Source organism: Oncorhynchus mykiss, chromosome 1, assembly GCF_013265735.2.
Source record: "Oncorhynchus mykiss isolate Arlee chromosome 1, USDA_OmykA_1.1, whole genome shotgun sequence".
NCBI lineage: Eukaryota > Metazoa > Chordata > Actinopteri > Salmoniformes > Salmonidae > Oncorhynchus > Oncorhynchus mykiss.
This window is the reverse complement of record NC_048565.1, coordinates 28,473,718-28,494,837: the sequence shown is the minus strand read 5'-3', so window position 1 is coordinate 28,494,837 and position 21,120 is coordinate 28,473,718. Positions and strand designations below refer to the sequence as shown.

The 21,120-nt window shown below is 42.2% G+C and overlaps 1 protein-coding gene across 2 annotated transcripts; it reads right to left on the bottom strand.

The window, feature by feature from the left end:
- Window positions 1–784: 784 nt before the first annotated feature.
- pskh1 (protein serine kinase H1) lies at window positions 785–15,958 on the bottom strand. Of its 2 annotated transcripts, none has more exons than XM_036975125.1 (3): window positions 15,850–15,958; window positions 10,575–11,739; window positions 785–2,865 (listed from the first exon to the last, which is right to left on the bottom strand). In XM_036975125.1, the coding sequence occupies exons 2-3, from the start codon at window positions 11,529–11,531 to the stop codon at window positions 2,557–2,559; spliced, it is 1,266 nt and encodes a 421-aa protein (XP_036831020.1). In that variant the 5' UTR covers window positions 11,532–11,739; window positions 15,850–15,958; the 3' UTR covers window positions 785–2,556. The 2 variants fall into 2 exon arrangements, with proteins under 2 accessions (XP_036831020.1, XP_021453551.2); XM_021597876.2 differs by lacking the exon at window positions 15,850–15,958 and adding an exon at window positions 13,615–13,932.
- Window positions 15,959–21,120: the final 5,162 nt, after the last annotated feature.

Here is a 21,120-nt window from a genome sequence, read left to right as displayed (position 1 = left end):
ACACATTACACACTTTACAATTTGCTCCATTTAAAAAAATGTAATCTATTCTCTTCAGGCCTAGACATATTTTTTTCAGGATGTAAAAATAATTTTGAATTCCATGTTTGCATTAAAACCAAACCTTTGTTAAAAATTTAAAAAAACAATCCATCAACAAGTGACTGAAACCATGGCATTATTCGTTCTGTGGGGTTGAAAATGCATGGTACCAATGTATGCTGCATTTCACATACACTGAGTGTACAAAACATTAATAACACCTGCTCTTTCCATTACAGACTGACCAGGTGAATGAATGCTTTGATCCGTTATTGATGACGCTTGCTAAATCCACTTAAATTGGTGTAGATGAAGAGGAGGAGACAGGTTAATGAAGGATTTTGAAGCCTTGAGACATGGATTGTGTATGTGTGCCATTCAGAGGGTGAATAGGCATAACAAGAGATTTAAGTGCCTTTGAACAGGGTATGGTAGTAGGTGCCAGGCGCACCGGTTTGTGTCAAGAACTGCAACGCTGCCGGGTTTTTCATGCTCAACAGTTTCCCTTGTGTATCAAGAATGGTCCACCACCCAAAGTACATCCACCCAACTTGACACAACTGTGGGAAGCATTGGAGTCACCATGGGCCAGCATCCCTGTGGAATGCTTTCAACACCTTTTAGAGTCCATGCCATGACAACTTGAGGCTGTTCAGAGAACAAAAGGGGGGAGGGGGAGGGTGCAGTTGGCCAAGTATGTGGGGGGAAGACACCACTGCACATTACTGTGCAACAATTTTAAAAAAACAATAACAGCAGTAGGACCGATTGAGTGAAGATGGAAAATAATGTAACATTATAGAATTACCAAATGAGAGATTGAGGTAAGCTGATACGGCTCTGTTGGATTTCCAGTATCTTTGAAAAATTCACTTTAAAATACCAGCGCTTCTCACCAGGAAATTGCTCAAAAATACATAGTCTATATGACAAAATCAAACGGATCACTTACTATGGGTGTCTTGGTTGGGGAGTACAAAAAGATTACTACAAAAGGAGCTAACTAACAAGAGCATGTGTAATTAATATACAAAACCTACAATTAAGCCTGTCAACAAAAAACAGAGGTATAAGTATTTTGTTTAATCCCTTCAAAACACTATTGGATGACCCCTCAAAATGGTACTGTGGGTTAAATGAGATCAGTCCCTTGAACCACCACTTAAATATGTGCATTCACAGGCTATAACAAGGTACACCCAAAATAATAAAATCTCTGAAACATTGAAGAGTTCCATTTAAAAGACTAAAGCAATAGTTATAAGATTTATTTTCAATCCTATCATTTTATGGTCATTTTTCTTGATTAAGACTTGACAATAGTGCAGAAAGGTCAGATTTGAATTGGTCTCTCCTCCCAACAGCCGTCTGTGGGCTTTACGACTGGCAAAGCATCCACCACAGCACAAATTTAGTTGTTGTCAAACTACACGGTTTGTTCAATAAAAATATTTTGAAAAAATAAAAAATACAGTACAAACATGAGATGTCTGCATTACTCAGAACAAATTGGAAAGAAATATTTGATACAACAAATTAAATGAATACTGAGCTTTCAACCATTGGACTATTCTCCATCAGTTAGACATTTATTTGATCCATTCTCCATCAGTTTGTTAAATTACACATCACTTGACGTGTATACTTCATTACAACAATGCTGTCCATCTCAGACAGCAGGAGCAGGAGAGTGCAGAGACAGGACTAGGTTTCAGCCTAATCAATCCTCACGACGACAGATGCAAAAGCGCTGGATCATCCGTCCTTATTTAGTTTCCAGTCAACCTCCCTCAGCCTTTCAAGCTCACAGTTAAAAAAGAATCCCAGAACGAATTGGGGAAAAAATCATGAATGGACAGGTTGTAAAAACTGAATCCTGGCAAGGAAGAGACTTAATTTGCAATCCATGAAAGCAACTGGTCGGGATACAATAAGATTGGATATACGACTTCTAAACCAAAATTAAATAAATCAATGTTTATTTTGGCCTTCATTGACATACTTGTGTTTTAACACAAAGTATCATGTATTTTTTGTCCAAATCAAGATATAATCAGATATAGATCTCCACCAAACCAAGTAACTCACTGTTCTTGTAACATAATAAATTCACAGCAAATAATCAGGAATCAGTGTTGGAAAAGCATTTCAACATCCCTTCCTAAACCTTCATTACCTTGAATTCTGTTCAACAGATCCGTTTAGATGGACAGCTTCAAGTGACCATTTCTACGGAAACAATATAATCATGACAACAATAAATAAATATGAGGAGACACACAAGGACAGGAAAGAAACTTGAGGAAATAGGAATCTAGGAAAAATAGTGAAATCTGAGGATGTTTTGTTTACTGCCTCAGTGGCACAATGGCCTAGGATGGATGTTGAAGTTATTGCTGAGCTGAAGTGCTGTTCTAGGCCGCTGCTGATAAGTCCCTGCTTGTGGTCTCAATGAGACCTGCAACATTACGAGTTTGTCAAAATTACAGCCCATGTAACTATTACTCAGCCATTTTATTGTTGTTGGTAGCGGCGGTTGAGCTCACGCAGCTCTTTCTCCCGAGCACGGCGAGCCTTGTTGGACTTGGTGGAGCGGCTGGAGCGTGTGGACTGGGCAGACTTGGTGCTGTGGCAGCGTGACGAGGCCCTCTTCAGGAGGTTCTGGGAGATAGAGCGCTGCAGGTTCTTCATGGAGGATGAAGCAGCCATGCTGACGACCCAGGGGTGCTTCAGAGCCTGGCCTGCAGTCAACCTCTCGCTGGGGTCCACTGTCAGCACACGGTCAATGAAGTCCTTCGCCAGGTTGGACACACTGGGCCATGGCTGAGCAGGGAGGAATAGACGGAAAAAGAGCTTTAAATGTTGAGGAACTGCAACATTTGTTGTGGTTTGAATTAAGGCTTTATTTGATGCACTAGTGGGGGGGTCAAATCCATTTTCAGTGAAAGTAATCAAGTGGCAGAGTCCATTTCTCTAGCACACTTGTGGATACCTGCTGAATTTTGGGACATAACTATAACGAACAATACATACAGGAGGGCAACAGAATGTAAAGCAGCTGCGGTTGAACATTGCTATACTGTACGCAGTGTTTTCCACTAGTGCAAGCTGTTGGCTTTACAGCTGACTCGCCAGTTTTTCTACTTAAATTAACTATGCTACTTTTCAATTCGGTAGTCAGAAAAAATTATGTGGAGCCTTCCCCCGCTAGAATGAACAATATGCATCTTCTAGTGTTCTATTGATAGGAGGACAGGTGCCTATCAGTAACAAAGTGAGCAATGACAGGGAAGTCTGCTGTCTGTCCCACCTCTCAGTACCTCTGTATCTGAGTGTATGAGCAGTCAAATTTCTTTACACGGTGGGATAGAGCATAAATTTCCATGTCCCATAACAGGGCTCGACAATAACGCTTGTCCGGGACAAGTAAAATACATTGTTGGACAAGAAGAATATAGATAGATATAAGATGTCAAAATGGACAAGTACATTTTGTATTTTTTTTTAAGTCACAAAATGTTCCTGAGTGGCGCAGCGGTCTAAGGCACAGAATCTCAGTGCAAAAGGCATCACTACAGTCCCTGGTTCGAATCCAGGCTGTATCACATCCGGCTGTGATTGGGAGTCCCATAGGGCAGTGCACAATTGGCTCAGTGCCGTCCTGGTTTGGCCGGGGTAGGCCATCATTGTAAATAAGAATTTGTTATTTTAACTATTAAAATTAAATAAATAAAAAGCCTACAGTGCCTTGCGAAAGTATTCGGCCCCCTTGAACTTTGCGACCTTTTGCCACATTTCAGGCTTCAAACATAAATATATAAAACTGTATTTTTTTGTAAAGAATCAACAACAAGTGGGACACAATCATGAAGTGGAACGACATTTATTGGATATTTCAAACTTTTTTAACAAATCAAAAACTGAAAAATTGGGCGTGCTAAATTATTCAGCCCCTTTACTTTCTGTGTAGCAAACTCTCTCCAGAAGTTCAGTGAGGATCTCTGAATGATCCAATGTTGACCTAAATGACTAATGATGATAAATACAATCCACCTGTGTGTAATCAAGTCTCCGTATAAATGCACCTGCACTGTGATAGTCACAGAGGTCCGTCAAAAGCGCAGAGAGCATCATGAAGAACAAGGAACACACCAGGCAGGTCCGAGATACTGTTGTGAAGAAGTTTAAAGCCGGATTTGGATACAAGAAGATTTCCCAAGCTTTAACATCCCAAGGAGCACTGTGCAAGCGATAATATTGAAATGGAAGGAGTATCAGACCACTGCAAATCTACCAAGACCTGGCCGTCCCTCTAAACTTTCAGCTCATACAAGGAGAAGACTGATCAGAGATGCAGCCAAGAGGCCCATGATCACTCTGGATGAACTGCAGAGATCTACAGCTGAGGTGGGAGACTCTGTCCATAGGACAACAATCAGTCGTATATTGCACAAATCTGGCCTTTATGGAAGAGTGGCAAGAAGAAAGCCATTTCTTAAAGATATCCATAAAAAGTGTTGTTTAAAGTTTGCCACAAGCCACCTGGGAGACACACCAAACATGTGGAAGAAGGTGCTCTGGTCAGATGAAACCAAAATTGAACTTTTTGGCAACAATGCAAAACGTTATGTTTGGCGTAAAAGCAACACAGCTGAACACACCATCCCCACTGTCAAACATGGTGGTGGCAGCATCATGGTTTGGGCCTGCTTTTCTTCAGCAGGGACAGGGAAGATGGTTAAAATTGATGGGAAGATGGATGGAGCCAAATACAGGACCATTCTGGAAGAAAACCTGATGGAGTCTGCAAAAGACCTGAGACTGGGACGGAGATTTGTCTTCCAACAAGACAATGATCCAAAACATAAAGCAAAATCTACAATGGAATGGTTCAAAAATAAACAAATCCAGGTGTTAGAATGGCCAAGTCAAAGTCCAGAACTGAATCCAATCAAGAATCTGTGGAAAGAACTGAAAACTGCTGTTCACAAATGCTCTCCATCCAACCTCACTGAGCTCGAGCTGTTTTGCAAGGAGGAATGGGAAAAAATGTCAGTCTCTCGATGTGCAAAACTGATAGAGACATACCCCAAGCGACTTACAGCTGTAATCGCAGCAAAAGGTGGCTACAAAGTATTAACTTAAGGGGGCTGAATAATTTTGCACGCCCAATTTTTCAGTTTTTGATCTGTTAAAAAAGTTTGAAATATCCAATAAATGTCGTTCCACTTCATGATTGTGTCCCACTTGTTGTTGATTCTTTACAAAAAAATACAGTTTTATATATTTATGTTTGAAGCCTGAAATGTGGCAAAAGGTCGCAAAGTTCAAGGGGGCCGAATACTTTCGCAAGGCACTGTATGTGCGCATTTTACCTACTTATGTCCAAACTTATGCTGACATGAGGGAGGCGCCAGACAATGTAGCCAAACTTTAATGAGACTTTTAATTATATAAATATAGGCTAAACGGCAGTTATTTTTGACACATATAACAAAATATAATAAATATTAACATCTAAAGGCTTGATTCTGTCGACATCCTCGATGCACAGTTCGTTCAGCTCAAATGGTCACAAGAGTGGAGAGCGAAGGACCATGCCTGTTCCGCACACCTTGAATCTGAGCGGAGGTGGTCAGCATTTTGAAACTAGTTAACCATGAAGCACGTCTTAACTTGTTTCAAAGTAGCCTAGCCAAAATACAACCATATAAATGTTGAGGGAATGATTTTATAAACACTTTTAATATGTCATTGAAAACAGCATTTTTCTCATGTTATATTGGTTTTCAAATCCACGTTATTTTATTGTCCAGCAGCCAAAGGTATAATCCTAGCTATATTAGTAACCCGTGCCAGTTGATTCCTCTTTAGATCTTAGATTAGGCTAGGCTAGCTAATTGAGGCTATTTTGCTGCACTCCCCATCCTTGTCTACAACAACTCCATTCACATTAAACAGCCTAACCGTTGGTTGATAATTGAAGACTACACATTCTCATTTAGCCAATTTAATTCCAGAATTGTAATTCCATTTTGCATTGATTATAGATCTCCCACTTAACTGCTACACATGTAGCATCTGACTGTAGTGCTGCAATGACTGACCGACAATAACAAGCCATACCCTGCAAAACGTGTGTAGGCTACTCATAACTGTCATAAAACTGTTGTTTTATAAAAAGGTGGAATGTAATGGTCTATTGTTGTAGGCTATGTAGCAATGTCACATAATTGTTTTACATTTTAGACAAAGCCTTTTCATTGTTAAAATAGTCCTATATTTTGTATTTCTTCTAAAAAATGAATACCAATGTCCGTTCAGATTTTTTAATAACCGCGCCCATCCATACTTTTTAATACATATCCTAATAACCAAATATATAGAGAAAGCGTGCCAACCTATCGGCACTGCATGACCCCATTGCATTTAAGAACTACACCATGTCTGAGCCAGTAGTGGGCCAGCGAGAAAAAAAGGCTACCATTGGACCTTGCCATGTTTCATATGCAGCCACGGAGTGGTGGCGCATAGATTATTTCCTGTGCTTTGACTGACGAACAGCAAGCTTGACTTGTTTATAAAAGGTGTCGAACTGAATGAAAAGTCGATCTCATTTATCCTTGCCATTCATAAATCATACAACATAGTTATACAGTGAGCTTCAAAGGTATTGGGACTGTGACACATGTTTTGTTGGTTTTGGCTCTGTACTCCAGCACTTTAGATTTAAAATTATAGAATTAGGTTAAAGTGAGGTTAAATTGCAGACTCCGCTTTAATTTGAGAGTATTTTCATCCATATCGGGTGAACCGTTTAGAAATTACAGCACTTTTTGTACCATTTTAGGGGACCAATAGTACTGGGACAAATGCACTTATGTGTATTAAAGTTTGGCCTTTATAAAATGAAGCATAGCTACACCCATGTATGTTACCCCCACTGAGAAAAGCTGAACTTGTCTGATTCAAAGAAGGAGGCCCTTATGCGCACACACATTGAGCATACTGCAGTTGCTGCCAGGAACTCCAGCCTACTGTAACATCACAAAGAAACGTTGGGGGTTTGTTTTGAAATAATTGTGCACAGTCCAGAAACACATAGACATGTTTTCGATTCAAATGAAACCCAGGCTAACACATTAGCAACTGTATGCAATGCATCCAGTATGAATTGAACAACAGTGGTCGGCGAGTATTGTTAAGATCCCAGACGCTCGTTCAGAACGTTTTAACGCATCGCAATCGATTCGGTTTTGGAAACAAAAGGAATGTACCTTTCATATCAGCGAGAAATACTATATCATATGGAATTGTTTTAAGATGGTCATACCAAATTATTTGATTTGGAATTGTAAGACCCCTTAAGGTAATAACAAATAAATAATTGAATTTGGCATTACTGCTATTAGCCCATAGAAACGCATTGAAAAACAGGTCCACTACATAAAACAACAGATAGTAAAAAAGAAAATGTTTTACAAAGGAAGTTTGTTCTGAAGTTTCTGTCCAGTATTTGAGAGATGTAAAAGATTAGGATTATTATTTTAAATGTATTTAACCGCGTATTTCAGCCACTAAATGATCTACATATATACATACGTGTATGTTTGTGGACACCCCTTCACACACTACCTGCCCGAATGCATAGTGCCAACTGTAAAGTTTGGTGGAGGAGGAATAATAGTCTGGGGCTGTTTTTCATGGTTCGGGCTAGGCCTGTTAGTTCCAGTGAAGGAACATCTGCACACTACAGCATACAATGACAGTCTAAAGGATTTATTCCCTGTTTCAGCATGACAATGCCACCGGGCACAAAGCGAGGTCCATACAGAAATGGTTTGTCGAGATCAGTGTGGAAAAACTGGACTGTCCTGGACCCCATCGAACACCTTTGGGATGACTTGGAACGCTGACTGTGAGCCAGGCCTAATCGGCCAAAACATGAGTGCCCGACCTCACTAATGCTCGTGGCATCTAGTGGAAAGCCTTCCCAGAAGAGTGGAGGCTGTTATAGCAGCAAAGGACTCAGTCAGAGGCTCCATGTGGAGGAAAATCTTTGCTAAATTTGAAAAATAAATTAAGGTAAGAAAAAAGTAACAATAAAATAACAAGGCTTGCCATGCTGTAGCAGAGAGAACAATCTATGACTAGGGTGGTTGGAGTCTGACAATTTTATGGGCCTTCCTCTAACACCACCTGGTATAGAGGTCATGGATGAAAGTAAGCTTGGCCCCAGTGATGTAGTGTGCCATACGTACTACCCTCTGTAGCGCCTTGCGATCAGATGCCGAGCAGTTGCCATACCAAGCGGTGATGCAGCTTTAGAACTTTGAGGATCTGAGGATCCATGCTAAATCTTTTCAGTCTCCTGAGGGGGGAAAGGCATTGTTGAGGCCTCTTTACAATTGTCTTGGTGTGTTAGTGATTTGGACGCCAAAGAACTTGAAGCCCTCGACCCGCTCCAGTACAGCCCGTTGATGTGAATGGGGGCGTGCTTGGCCCCCTTTTTCCTGTAGTCCATGATCAGCTCTTTTGTCTGGCTCATGTTGAGGGAGAGGTTGTTGTCCTGGCACCACACTGCTAGGTTTAAGACATCCTCCCTGTAGGCTGTCTCATTGTTGTCAGTGATCAGGACAACCACCGCTGTGATATCAGCAAACTTCATGGTGTTGGGAGTTGTGCGTGGCCACGCAGTTGTGAGTGAATGGGGATTACAGGAGAGGACGCACCCCAAAGGGGCCCCCGTGTTGAGGTGTGGCAGTGTGGCAGATGTTGTTGGCTACCCTTACCACCTGGGGGCGGCTTGTCAGGAAGTCCAGGATCCAGTTGCAGAGGGAGGTGTTTAGTCCCAGGGTCCTTAGCTTAGTGAGGAGCTTTGAGGGCACTATGGTGTTGAACGCTGAGCTGTAGTCAACAAACAGCATTCTCACATAGGTGTTCCTTTTGTCCAGGTGGGAAAGGGCAGTGTGGAGTGCAATAAAGATTCCGTCATCTGTGGATCTGTTGGGTGGTATGTGTGCATGCTCGGAGTATGCATCTGGCCCTGCAGTCTTGTGAATGTTGACCTGTTTAAAATGTCTAACTCACATCGGCTACAGAGAGCAGGATCACACACTCATCTGGAACAGCTGGTGCTCTCATGCATGGTTCAGTGATGCTTGCCTCGAAGCGAGCATAGAAGGCATTTAGCTCGTCTGGTAAGCTCATGTCACTGGGCAGCTCGCGGCTGGGTTTCCCTTTGTAATCCGTAATAGTTTGCAAGCCCTGCCACATTCGACGAGCATCAGAACCGGTGTAGTACGATTAAATCTTAGTCCTGTGTTGACGCTTTGCCTGTTTGATGGTTCGTCAGAGGGCATAGCGGGATGTCTTAATGTCCCATGTCTTAATGTCCCGCTCCTTGAAAGCGGCAGCTCTAGCCTTTAACTTAGTGAGGATGTTGTCTGTAATCCATGGCTTCTGGTTAGGATATGTACGTACAGTCACTGTGGGGACGACGTCTTTAATGCACTTATAGATGAAATCGGAGGCTGATGTGGTGTTACTCATCAATACCATCGGATAAATCCCAGAACATATTCCAGTCTGTGCTAGCAAAACAGTCCTGTAGCTTAGCTTCCACGTCATCAGACCACTTCTGTATAGAGCGAGTCACTGGTACTTTCTGTTTCAGTTTTTGCTTGTAAGCAGGAATCAGGAGCATAGAATTATGCAGATCTGCCAAATGGAGGGTAAGGGAGAGCTTTGTACACATCTCTATGTGTGGAGTAAAGATGGTATGGAGTTTTTTTTCTCCTGTGGTAGAAATGATGTAAAACGGATTTAAGTTTCCCTGCGTTAAAGTCCCCGGCCACTAGGAGCACTGTTTCTGGGTGAGCATTATCTTGTTTGTTTGTGTCCTTATACAGCATTGTTGAGTGCGGTCTTAGTGCCTGCATCAGTTTGTGGCGGTAAATAGACAGCTACAAAAAATATAGATGAAAACTCTTGGTAAATAGTGTGGAGACTTCCTTAATATTAGAGAGCTGTTGTTGACAAATAGACACAGACCACCACCCCTCGTCTTACCGGAGGTAGCTGTTCTGTCTTGCTGATGCACGGAAAACCCAGCCAACTGTATATTATCCATGTCCTCGCTCAGCCATATTCCGCACAGTTCCGTCTTGATCTGATTTATCTCTAAATAAACTGTGCATTGATCCCACAGAAAAAAATGGAATTCAAATAATTACAAACCAACAAATAACCGAATATCAACATATGTTTCGAAAACCAGTTTGAAAGGAATGACTATTGACGTTTCTAAACGTTAAAACACAGCATCAGAATTATAGTTCACATGGAGCCAACCGTAAGCAAATGTAACCGCTGAAAAGGAGGGGTTTTTGAGAGATAGTGTGCACTCAACACATCAAGGGAGGAGTGCTCGATAGGGGTTGTAGAACTATTGAGAACCAGAGAGGACAGCAAATTAGTAAGAATCAGAAACTAAATGGATGAAGAGAGTGTGTGAGGTCATAGATGCTTACCTCCCCAGAGAAGCTGTACTTCCCTTTGAGGATCTGGCGGTAGAGTCGCATGCGGTTGTCATCCTCAAAGGGCATGGTTCCACTCAGCAGAATGTAGGAAATGACACCCAGAGCCCACATGTCTACAGCATTAGTGTATGGCTTCCGTACCAGGATCTCTGGGGCAATGTACTCTGGTGTCCCACAAGTGGTCTTCATCAAGCACTCATCCCCCTTTTTACGAGTGCTGGCCAGCCCAAAGTCAGTGATCATAATTTTTGAGTCCGCCCCAGGGTGATAGTAGAGCAGGTTCTCAGGCTTGAGGTCACGGTGGGTGATGCCAAGTGTATGTAGATACTTGACCCCGTCCAGTACCATCTGTAGGACACGTGTAGCATCACGCTCTGTGAAAGAGCCACGGGCGATGATACGGTCAAAAAGCTCTCCTCCTGTAGCCAGCTCCATCACCATGTACACTCTCTCAGCTGTCTCAAACACCTCCATCAGCTGGATGATGTTAGTGTGGCGTACACGACGCAGGACACACAGCTCTGACTCGCATACCTCACGTCCCTCTCTATAACGCGTCTCGATCATCTTGATAGCGTAGGGCTGACGCGTGCTCTTGTGCTCCACTCGCACCACCCGACTGAAGCTACCGCGACCTATCAGGGCCTTAATGTCATATTTGGCTGTGACCCGTGGGTCAAACTTGGCTCTGTACTTGGCTACCTTGTTTCTGCGTGGGTCTGAGGCCTCTGGTTGGCCTGTACCCGGGGATGCCTGGGTAGCTGGGAAAGCTGCCTGGGCTTGTGGAGAGAGAGAGCCTGTTTTCTCCCCTCCCATTTTACTCCCACTGCCGTCGTCTCGGATGAAATGTTTGTAGATGTCGGTCTTAGGAGGCTCCACCTTTTTGACCAAGTCTAGCTGGACATCTCCAGGTGGCTCAGGGAGGACCTTGCTCGTCCTGCACCCCATCACATCACAATCCTGACCAGCAGGACATCCTCATCGCCCATGTAACAACCAGGCACTGAAGAGCATCAAGACACAGCAGACAGCCAATGCTCTTGACAAAATTCTGCAGTGGCCCACTGAACCAACTTTATCAATGGCAATCAGTGTGGCAGGCCACTCAGAAAATAGCTTCTCCACACAGAAGTGGACTGATGAAAATGGGGCAATTCTGAAAGAAAGAATACAGAGTAAAATATATTTTTTATGATACATTTTAAATAAATAATTGTTCAATACCAAGTTCAACACCCTAAAAGATGACTGATTTGACCAAATATAGCCTAGTAGCATATAGGCCTAGCACATAGGCCAATTTTGTGTGCTGTGGAAATGCATCACATTTCCTACCTAAACTGAGAAGTGGTGTGGCATGAAAAATTAAATCAAGAATTATGTTAGGGCCTCCCGGGTGGCGCAGTGGTTAAGGGCGCTGTACCACCAGAGACTCTGGGTTCGCGCCCAGGCTCTGTCATAACCGGCCGCGACCGGGAGGTCCGTGGGGCGGCGCACAATTGGCCTAGCGTTGTCCGGGTTAGGGAGGGGTTGGCCGGTAGGGATATCCTTGTCTCATCGCGCACCAGCGACTCCTGTGGCAGGCCGGGCGCAGTGCGCGCTAACCAGGGTTGCCAGGTGCACGGTGTTTCCTCCGACACATTGGTGCGGCTGGCTTCCAGGTTGGATGCGCGCTGTGTTAAGAAGCATTGCGGCTTGGTTGGGTTGTGTATCGGAGGACGCATGACTTTCAACCTTTGTCTCTCCCGAGCCTGTACGGGGAGTTGTAGCGATGAGACAAGATAGTAGCTACTAAACAATTGGATACCACGAAATTGGGGAGAAAACAGGGTAAAAAAAAAAAAAAAGAAGAATTATGTTAGTAGAATCAACTCTTTTCTGGTAAAGATTCTAAATAAAAACCGGGCATACCAAGAATGTCGATAAGAAAGTCTGCATACATGTATTGACATACGGCTAAATAACGGTTCAGGCATCCCACCAACTGGCCCCCCCAGCTTAATTTACATTTATGCTTTAGGTTTGTCTCAGACGTCAAATTATTGGATCTGTCCCACTATAGCATCTGTAAGAGCACGGCAGCGCCATTGAGGACATCTCGATTTTAAAGTAGTACATGTTCTTCTTCTACTACTTCAATGAGTTGACAAATAAACTGAAAGGGTGCATACTGACACCTGTAGTGTGTTCTTTGAACAGGTATAAAGCCAAGGTTGGCGATTTACTGCCATCTGCAGTTATGGATGGTTTGCTCACGAGCAGGGCTCTAAATGGACATTTTTCATATGTAGCACGGGTGCTCCCAACGTTAAAAAGCACAACATACAATTTAGGAGTACCAGAAAATCTGATTTTTAAAAATGATTGAGAAACAGCCTATATGAATTTTAGCTACTTCTGAAGCACGTTGTTCCCTAGAAACTAATACATAACCCTGTAAATACATGTGTTTAATATAAAAAGCAGATTCATACATATAACTGTCATTGAAATTAAAAAGTAATTTGTGGCATTTTAAGGTTCCTACAGCTTCTGGGCACCAGAGTCTTCTAGCTTTCTCTATGGCCTGGCTACATCATATACTGGCCTTGCAAACCAGGAAAATAGTGCCATTGGCAACAGCCGCCATGTATCAAATCTATAATCCAACCCAATTTGAGAAAATTTTACATTGTTGCAGTTTGTGGCAGCATTGTATAATTTGGGGCGGTGTAGCCAACAAGGTTACTTTGTCGGCCATGATGAATGTAGCAAACCTAAATGCCGACGATAGTTGCCTATTCCTCTGTAGCATAACCTAAAACTATAGGCCTGAAAGTTTTGTTTTAATTCATTTGTTTGTGGTAGGAATCTAAACAATTTGCGAGATAAAAGGTCGTGAGAAAGTTGACAGCCATGCCACTTTATCTTGATCGATTGTTTTAAAAAGGGACATTTATCCTTTATCATAAACTGTTGGTTAACAAAACCCATGTATTAGTACATTTCATATTGTTCTGGACTCTGAAGCATCAAAACAACAAAATCTCACCGTAGCTATATCCAAGTTAGCTAGCTAGCTACACACGACAGCAAGACTCCACAACAGGACTCAGCTGTTCTCTCCATTTTTTTGGTTCGGATTTTTCAAAGTTGAATCCAGTTGATAATAAACATAGACGATTGAGCAGTATGCTGTCTCTGATAACATTCGGAGTAAATTGAAACAAGTTTATGGCTTTATTTCGCGGGTAAAGGCGGTGGCAAAACAGCAGATTGAAGTGCTCGGTAGTTTGCTTCATAAAACTGTTTTTTTTGTGGGACCACCTTTTTCCCCTGTAAACTTCTTTGTAAGTACGACCTCCTCGGCTTGTTTCAGATATACTTTGGAGGCAGCCTGGTCTCATAGACTAGACGTAGTATACAAAAGTAAATCCGGGAAATTTAAAAGTATGATACAGTATGTTATGTTTGGTATGGATACATAAGACAAAAAGAAAAGTAGGGTGGCTGGTCAGGTGTATAACGTCAACGTCTAGCAACCCGAAAATTGCGAGTTTGAATCTCATCATGGACAACTTCAGCATTTTAGATAATTAGCTACTTTGCAACTACTTAACATGTTAGCTAACCCTAACCTTAACCCTTTTAGCCAACTACTAAACATAATCGTAACCCCTAGCCTAGCTAATGTTAGCAAGCTAGCTAATGTTAGCCACCTAGCTAGAATTCGTAACATCATACGTTTAGCAAATTCGTTACAGCTAATACAAATTGTAATTCGTAACATACAGCATATGCAAACGTAATGTGGACACACCTTAAAATTAGTGGATTTGGCAATTTCAGCCACACCCGTTGCCGACAGGTGTATAAAATCGACCTCACAGCTAGGCAATCGCCATAGAGAAACATTGACAGTAGAATGGCCTTACTGAAGAGCTCAGTGACTTTCAATGTGGCACAACGCACTGCATCGCAGTGCTATAGGCATAAACTACAGATCTGGGTTAGATCCCAGATACACTACCGTTCAAAAGTTTGGGGTCACTTAGAAATGTCCTTGTTTTTGAAAGAAAAGCAAATTTTTTGTCCATTAAAATAATAAAATTGATCAGAAATATAGTGTAGACACTGTTAATGTTGTAAATGACTATTATAGCTAGAAACGGCAGATTTTTTTATGGAATAAGGAGCCTAGCTGGAGTGAGCTTTACACCACTCCAGCTGACGCTTGGCATTGCGCATGGTGATCCATTGTGAGCTTGTGAGGCCTGTATGTGCTGTTATTGTGAAGTGGAAACGTCTAGGAGCAACAGCGGCGTGAAGTGGTAGGCCACACAAGCTCACAGAATGGATCACCATGCGCAATGTCAAGCGTCGGCTGGAGTGGTGTAAAGCCCACTGCCATTAGACTCTGGAGCAGTGGAAATACATTCTCTGGAGTGATGAATCACACTTCACCATCTGGCAGTCCGACGGACAAATCTGGGTTTGGCAGATGCCAGGAGAACGTTACCTGCCAGAATGCATAGGGCCAACTGTAAAGTTTGATGGAAGAGGAATAATGGTCTGGGGCTGTTTTTCATGGGTCGGGTTAGGCACCTTAGTTCCAGTGAAGGGAAATCTTAAGACGACACCATACAATGAAATTGTAGATGATTCTGTGCTTCCAACCTTGTGGTAACAGTTTGGGGAAGGCCTTTTCCTGTTTCAGCATGACAATGCCCCCATGCACAAAGTGACGCACAAAGTCCCCACAGCAACGTTCCATTATCTAGTGGAAAGCCTTCCCAGAAGAGTGGAGGCTGTTATAGCAGCAAAGGGGGGGGACCAACTCCATATTAATGCCCATGATTTTGGAATGAGATGTTCGGCGAGCAGGTGTCCACATACTTTTGGTCATGTAGTGTATCATATGAAATGGGTGATGTATACCCACAAATAATATATACACCATACGAAACGTAACATATCGTATGAATTTAGCCATCTCCGATTTACAGAACAATACGAAATACTGTTGAGACCAGGTTGCAACAGGAGATTGGGAATCGTAATAACGCACACTGTGTATGTTGCCCGTACACTGTCAATGGACTACGCGATGCATTCTGGGTACACACCGACAAGGAAAGCTCTCCTTCAAGGAGTCAAATTGAGAGTTAGCACAAAAACCCAACATGAACAAAAAAAACTCAACAATACAAATATTTTCCAGGATTTTAGATAATTAACTTGTCCTCTGTAATATAGTGTTTAGCGTTCAAATCGTGACATTACGTACTTTCGAGATAAATAGGCCGGTTTCTCGACTCCATTGCGTGACGACTAGTTTAGCAACCGCGTTACCTCGGGTAGAAACAAGCAGAGATGTTAGAAAAGGAGGAGATAAGAATCCCAGCGGGAAATGAATGGAGAAACATATCATGTATTAGCGTGCCGCCCAGCAGACTGTCGACCAATCGCGTTTACTCTGTTATTTTGCGTCACGTGGTTGCCTGCTCATCGTCATTAGGATAATTTAGGTCATTTACAGCCATGCCGGTCAATTAATAACACTACTGGTCACATTGTTTCCATTGTTTTGCATTTAGCTTTGTGCCTAATCACCTGGTATTATGGCACCTCTATAATAGGGCAAGCCAAGAGTGCAAGCCTGGTATGCAATGGCGTTTTATTTAATACTGGAAGAAAACAAAGAGCAAGCTAAAATATTTAATTTATTCCTTTGTAATTAATTATGATACAGTCCTGAATTAGTCATTCAGCAGAGACTTAAAGTGACAGACAGTACAAAAGTGAAGACTGGACCCTGGTTTTATGGACACAATCAATAGTTTTTCCTGTAGAATGCTGTATTTGTACCATAGTGTCCAGGGATATAGCATCCAGGGGCCCCAAGCAAACGTTTTGTTCAAACTCATCTGTTTTGTCTGCTAGGGACTCTAGTGAATAGGCTGGACCCTGGTTTTATAGACATACAATTGATTATGTACAGTGCAATATTTATGTCCAATATGAAACATTTACTGCATTTAAGCTGATTGACCACTCTGTAAGGGTGTAAACTTTGTGGATTTGACAACTTGAAGTGCTCCTGAGTAGAATGGACCCCTTTTACTGTGACACAACGTACAGAAAATTGTGTACGGTGTAATATGTATGTCCAATTTGAAAAAATTATTGGATTTAAGCTGATTGGCCACTCTTTAAGGGGCACAAAATGAGCAGTGGCGCTCCTTCGGGTGTACACTCTGTGGATTTGGAAACTAGAAGTGCTCCGGAGTAGAATGGATGCTCCTTTAACTTCGACACAACATACAGGCAACAATATATGGTGCAATATGTATGTCCAATATGAAAAACATACTGCAATTCAGCAGATTGGTGCCTCTTTAAGGGGCCAAAATGAGCAGCGATGTTCCTCTGGGTGTATCTTCTGTGAATTTGGAAACTAGAAGTGCTCCTGAGTATGCGACACAATGTACAGGCAATTATGTCCAATATGAAAAACGTACGGAACATCATGCAATACGAATGGGGTAAATAACAATGGAATTTAAATGTGCTTTCTAAAGATAATAATAAGACTATTATGAATATGGTTATGACTGTTAATATTATTATCATTAGATTATTGTTATTATCATTATTTTTTAATGACAACGGCCTATAGAGTACCACATTATGAGTCATAATATCCGTAAAACCTAGCAGTCAAACAGGGAAATGGTTCCAATAGTTTTTCCACCATTCATTTTTCCCATAGGGAATTTTAGAAACACTTAAAATAAGGGCTGTGTTTCGTGTAGGCTCACCCTGGCGTGACGTTTTGATAACTGTTTAAATCTCTCTAGGACAAACTAACTTTTATCAATACATTTATAGGTTGTTGATTTGTATGTTTTGGGCTTTAGCTGAGATTATACTTTAGAGTCAAGTGTATTTGTCCTCAGTTTTTCCTTGACTAGCACCATTCATTCTCATTGTCTAATTCTAACGTTATAACGTGTAATAGTACTTGTATCCCCTAGTGAATTGGGAGAGAGTGAAGTAATTGCCATATAAGAGCCAACATTTTTTTTTGCGGCAGTGCTGCCTGCCAGCAGTAATCATCTCTGATTAATTGAGAGATTCAAGGAGCTATCATCTTAAATTAACATTACTTTTAACGCTGTTAAAAATATAAGACTCATTTTTTCCTTTTTTGATATTGTTAAATAAAATTCTAAGACTGCTAACAAAATGTTATGAATTTCGACGATTTGTACAATTTACCATCTTCATTGCAGGACTTTTATTTTTGAAGGGAAATCGCAGAGGTCAGGCCTTATTTATAGAAGGGTCATGGAACCGAGGGTGGATGGAAGGTCTGGGATGGATTCGAAGACGGAGCAGGTGAGCCAATGGGCGGCATGGGGTAGGAAGTCTTGGTTACCGGGTCCAAGGCTATAAAGGCCACCCCATCAGGGAGCCGTAGGGAGAGTTGGTCGATAGTCCCTGGCTGTCCCACAAAACATCAAGGGTGGAGGTTCCGGTGTAGGGCGGCATGCTCCAATGGTCACAGGAGAAGGAAGGTGAAGCGTTTGTCTTGCCAGCTGGAGGAGGAAGGCCTGGGTTGTCATTCTGGCCACCAGAGGGCATCTTGGAGGTTGCACACTTGCCACAGGAGAGGAGCCTGAAGGGCACACTGGTCACTGTAGAGGAAAGGCCAGGGCGTGGCATGCTGACCACTGGAGAGTGGAGGACCGGAGGTGGCACGCTGGAGATGGTAGACCTGGAGTTGGTGGCACTCTTGCCACAGGAGAAAGGCCTGGAGGTCATGGCTCTCTGGCCACTAAAGGGGGTTGCTTGGTTGCTGGAGCTGGGATGACATCTTAGACCGGACATTGATAGGTGGCCCAGATTGGTGGCTCCCTGGATCGGCGCAAGAGAATCATGCTTGGTAGAGTTTGGTTCGCTGGCTACATGAGGGGGGCTGGGAGGAACCAAAGGCTGAACAGGTTGGGAACTTGATGGGGGTGATGGCCACTGTACCTGCTATTCCAGGAAGTTGCCATTTTTCTGCAGGCTTGCGTTGTTTGCCTGTATTGTCTGGTTGCTTGCATGCTGGGTCTTGTCGTATCTTACTTTTGATGTCTGTTAACATCTCTAGCAGTAACTGGTATTGAAAGAGGGTGAAGAGATCTTCATACCTCTGATCTGTGTGTGTTTTGAAGGCATTTGGGGAGGATTCCTACATTTACATCTGGTACGTTGTCTGCTTCCATGGCAGCAGTCTTATCCACGATGAAGGACCATGAAGAAAAGGATGAACCTAAGTTGGACTGTAAGTTAGGCTCAGGACTGTTGCTACCGCTATGGTACATCAGTCAGGATGTTAGAGGAATGAGGAGGTGGAGCAGGAATCCAATACTTGATTTTATTACACACGCACAGATACAGAGCCCATTGGGTTGTTTGGAGGTTATGGAATTGTGGTTTTGACACAAGGGAGACAGACATTAGTATACAAGCAGTGTTGTATTAGGTCTGGAGAGCTTATAGAGTGTCTCGGTCTTGTTTCGGTGCCTGATACATATGTACTCTCCATTCAGTCAGCGCATAACTATCTACACTCCTTTCTTCAAACATGAATTTAAAAAATCATGAAACAGTAGCTTAACAGCCTTCACATCTATTATAGACATGTTTGTGCAGTGGCGAACCTATAGGCCTCCAGTGTGTGACAGGTTGTGAATTCTGAAAGGACAGGAACCATAATACCAGCGTACTCATGTAGGAAAGTGCACTCTTTGTAAAAACCCAAAGGATCAGTGGTGTAGTGGAGGCTATACACAAGTATAAACTTTTTTTCCAGTGGGCATTGCGTATACTCACTTTTTAATCTCGACTGATGTGTATCAAAGTCGTTTAGTGGAGGTATACCATTACTCAATTTATCAAAAGCGAAATCATGCACAAAGTAGCCTATACAATCACAAAGCATCAGTTGTTGATCTTGATGTTCATAGCTGAGGGAGAGAGAGCTTACCTTTTCAGGGTTGTTTGATCAATAGGGCTGTAAAGTTCCCAAATGTAAGAGGACTCCCGGGGTGTTTACATATTTGCAGAAATCTATTCAGGTGTATTTTGTGGCTTTTGGAGTATGCGTTCTAATGATCTTAAGTCACACTGTTGCAACTGCCTGTAAACACACAGTCCAATTTATAGTGAAGGATGGCAGGCCCATGTGGGAAATGGCTTGTTTGTATAAAGGCCTACTGTAGCTCTGATTGGCTATAGCGCACCGGTCTATGTACACCGATCCTGGATGGTTTTATTTGGTTTTATTTACTGCAGTGTCTATTAATTGTCCAAACGCACGGCCGCTTTCCTACTCTATATTGCTACAGAATTTTCACAAATGCCTTCGTGTACATAATTCCCAAATATTATAAGAATGTATTAAAATATGAAATTGACCATATCTAAGTAGTCGCTCGTCAGAAAATGTTTTAAAAAGTGTAATATTCTTCCTGGGGGTGTATATTAACAGATATTAATAACATTTCATGTTGCTAAAATGCTGTCAGTTCCACCTTAAATGCAATAATGTTTCACACACAAGTTATTTTCAAAGAGATGGCTAACAACAGCAAGCATGTTGCAATAAAAAAACACAGTTCCATTCCCCAGATGATGATAATTTGAAACTCAATTTCTTGTTGAAAGTTATTCTTGAAAAGAAAGAAGCTAACAAATTAGCAACAACATCCTCTTTGATAACACCTGCTGAAGCAACTGCAAACTAGCCGACGACAAACACCCCATACAGAACCATTCAGTCGATATAATCGAGAACAATCATCAAAAATCCCGCGATATGAATCAGACAGTGGGCCGCCGCCTGACCCACTAGTTGGTCAGAAGGTTCAAATCAACGTTTCATATCGTATTTCCGAGTAGGCGGTAATGATGATTTTTATTGTGCTATAACTGAAACTAGAAGATATTCTGATGCCCTTTCCCGTTGTCAAAGGTACGTAATGGATTTTTAATAGTGTTTTTACCCCGGGATAGCCTGCTAATATGACCCATAGTAGGGAAGAACATTTCTTGAGTGCAATTCGATCTACAGTACATCTACACCACGATATGAAACGTTGATTTGAACCTTCTGATCCACTAGTGGGTCAGAGGGCGCTTGATTTCTGATGATAGTTGTCGATTATATCGACTGATTGCAATTGTATCGGGTGCAACAAAAGCTAGCTAGCTAGACCTGTGGGGAAACTACTGTTCGCTTCTAGAAGGCAGAAGTTTCCATTCGTTTTTGTAAAAACGGTCCCACCCTTTAAGTCAAAATGTGAGTGGTTGATTCCACTGTCACTCAGAAATGTTGCCCTAATACAGTTGAATGGCAGACGCCTTTATCTATCTTCTGATGGCCGAGCTAATGGCGGATTTAGCCAGCTCGATTTATCTCCACAGAGACCAGCAAAGAAAAATCCTGATTGGATCTTTTTTATCTTCCGTGTTAACCCTTTCCTTTCCAACAAAAACTGAAGAGATT

Coding starts and splice junctions, on each gene's coding strand:
- pskh1 (XM_036975125.1), bottom strand. CDS start 11,531: ATGGGGTGCAGGACGAGCAAGGTCCTCCCTGAGCCACCTGGAGATGTC. Junction 2,866..10,574: donor AGTACAGCTTCTCTGGGGAG/GTAAGCATCTAT, acceptor CTCCCTGCTCAG/CCATGGCCCAGTGTGTCCAA.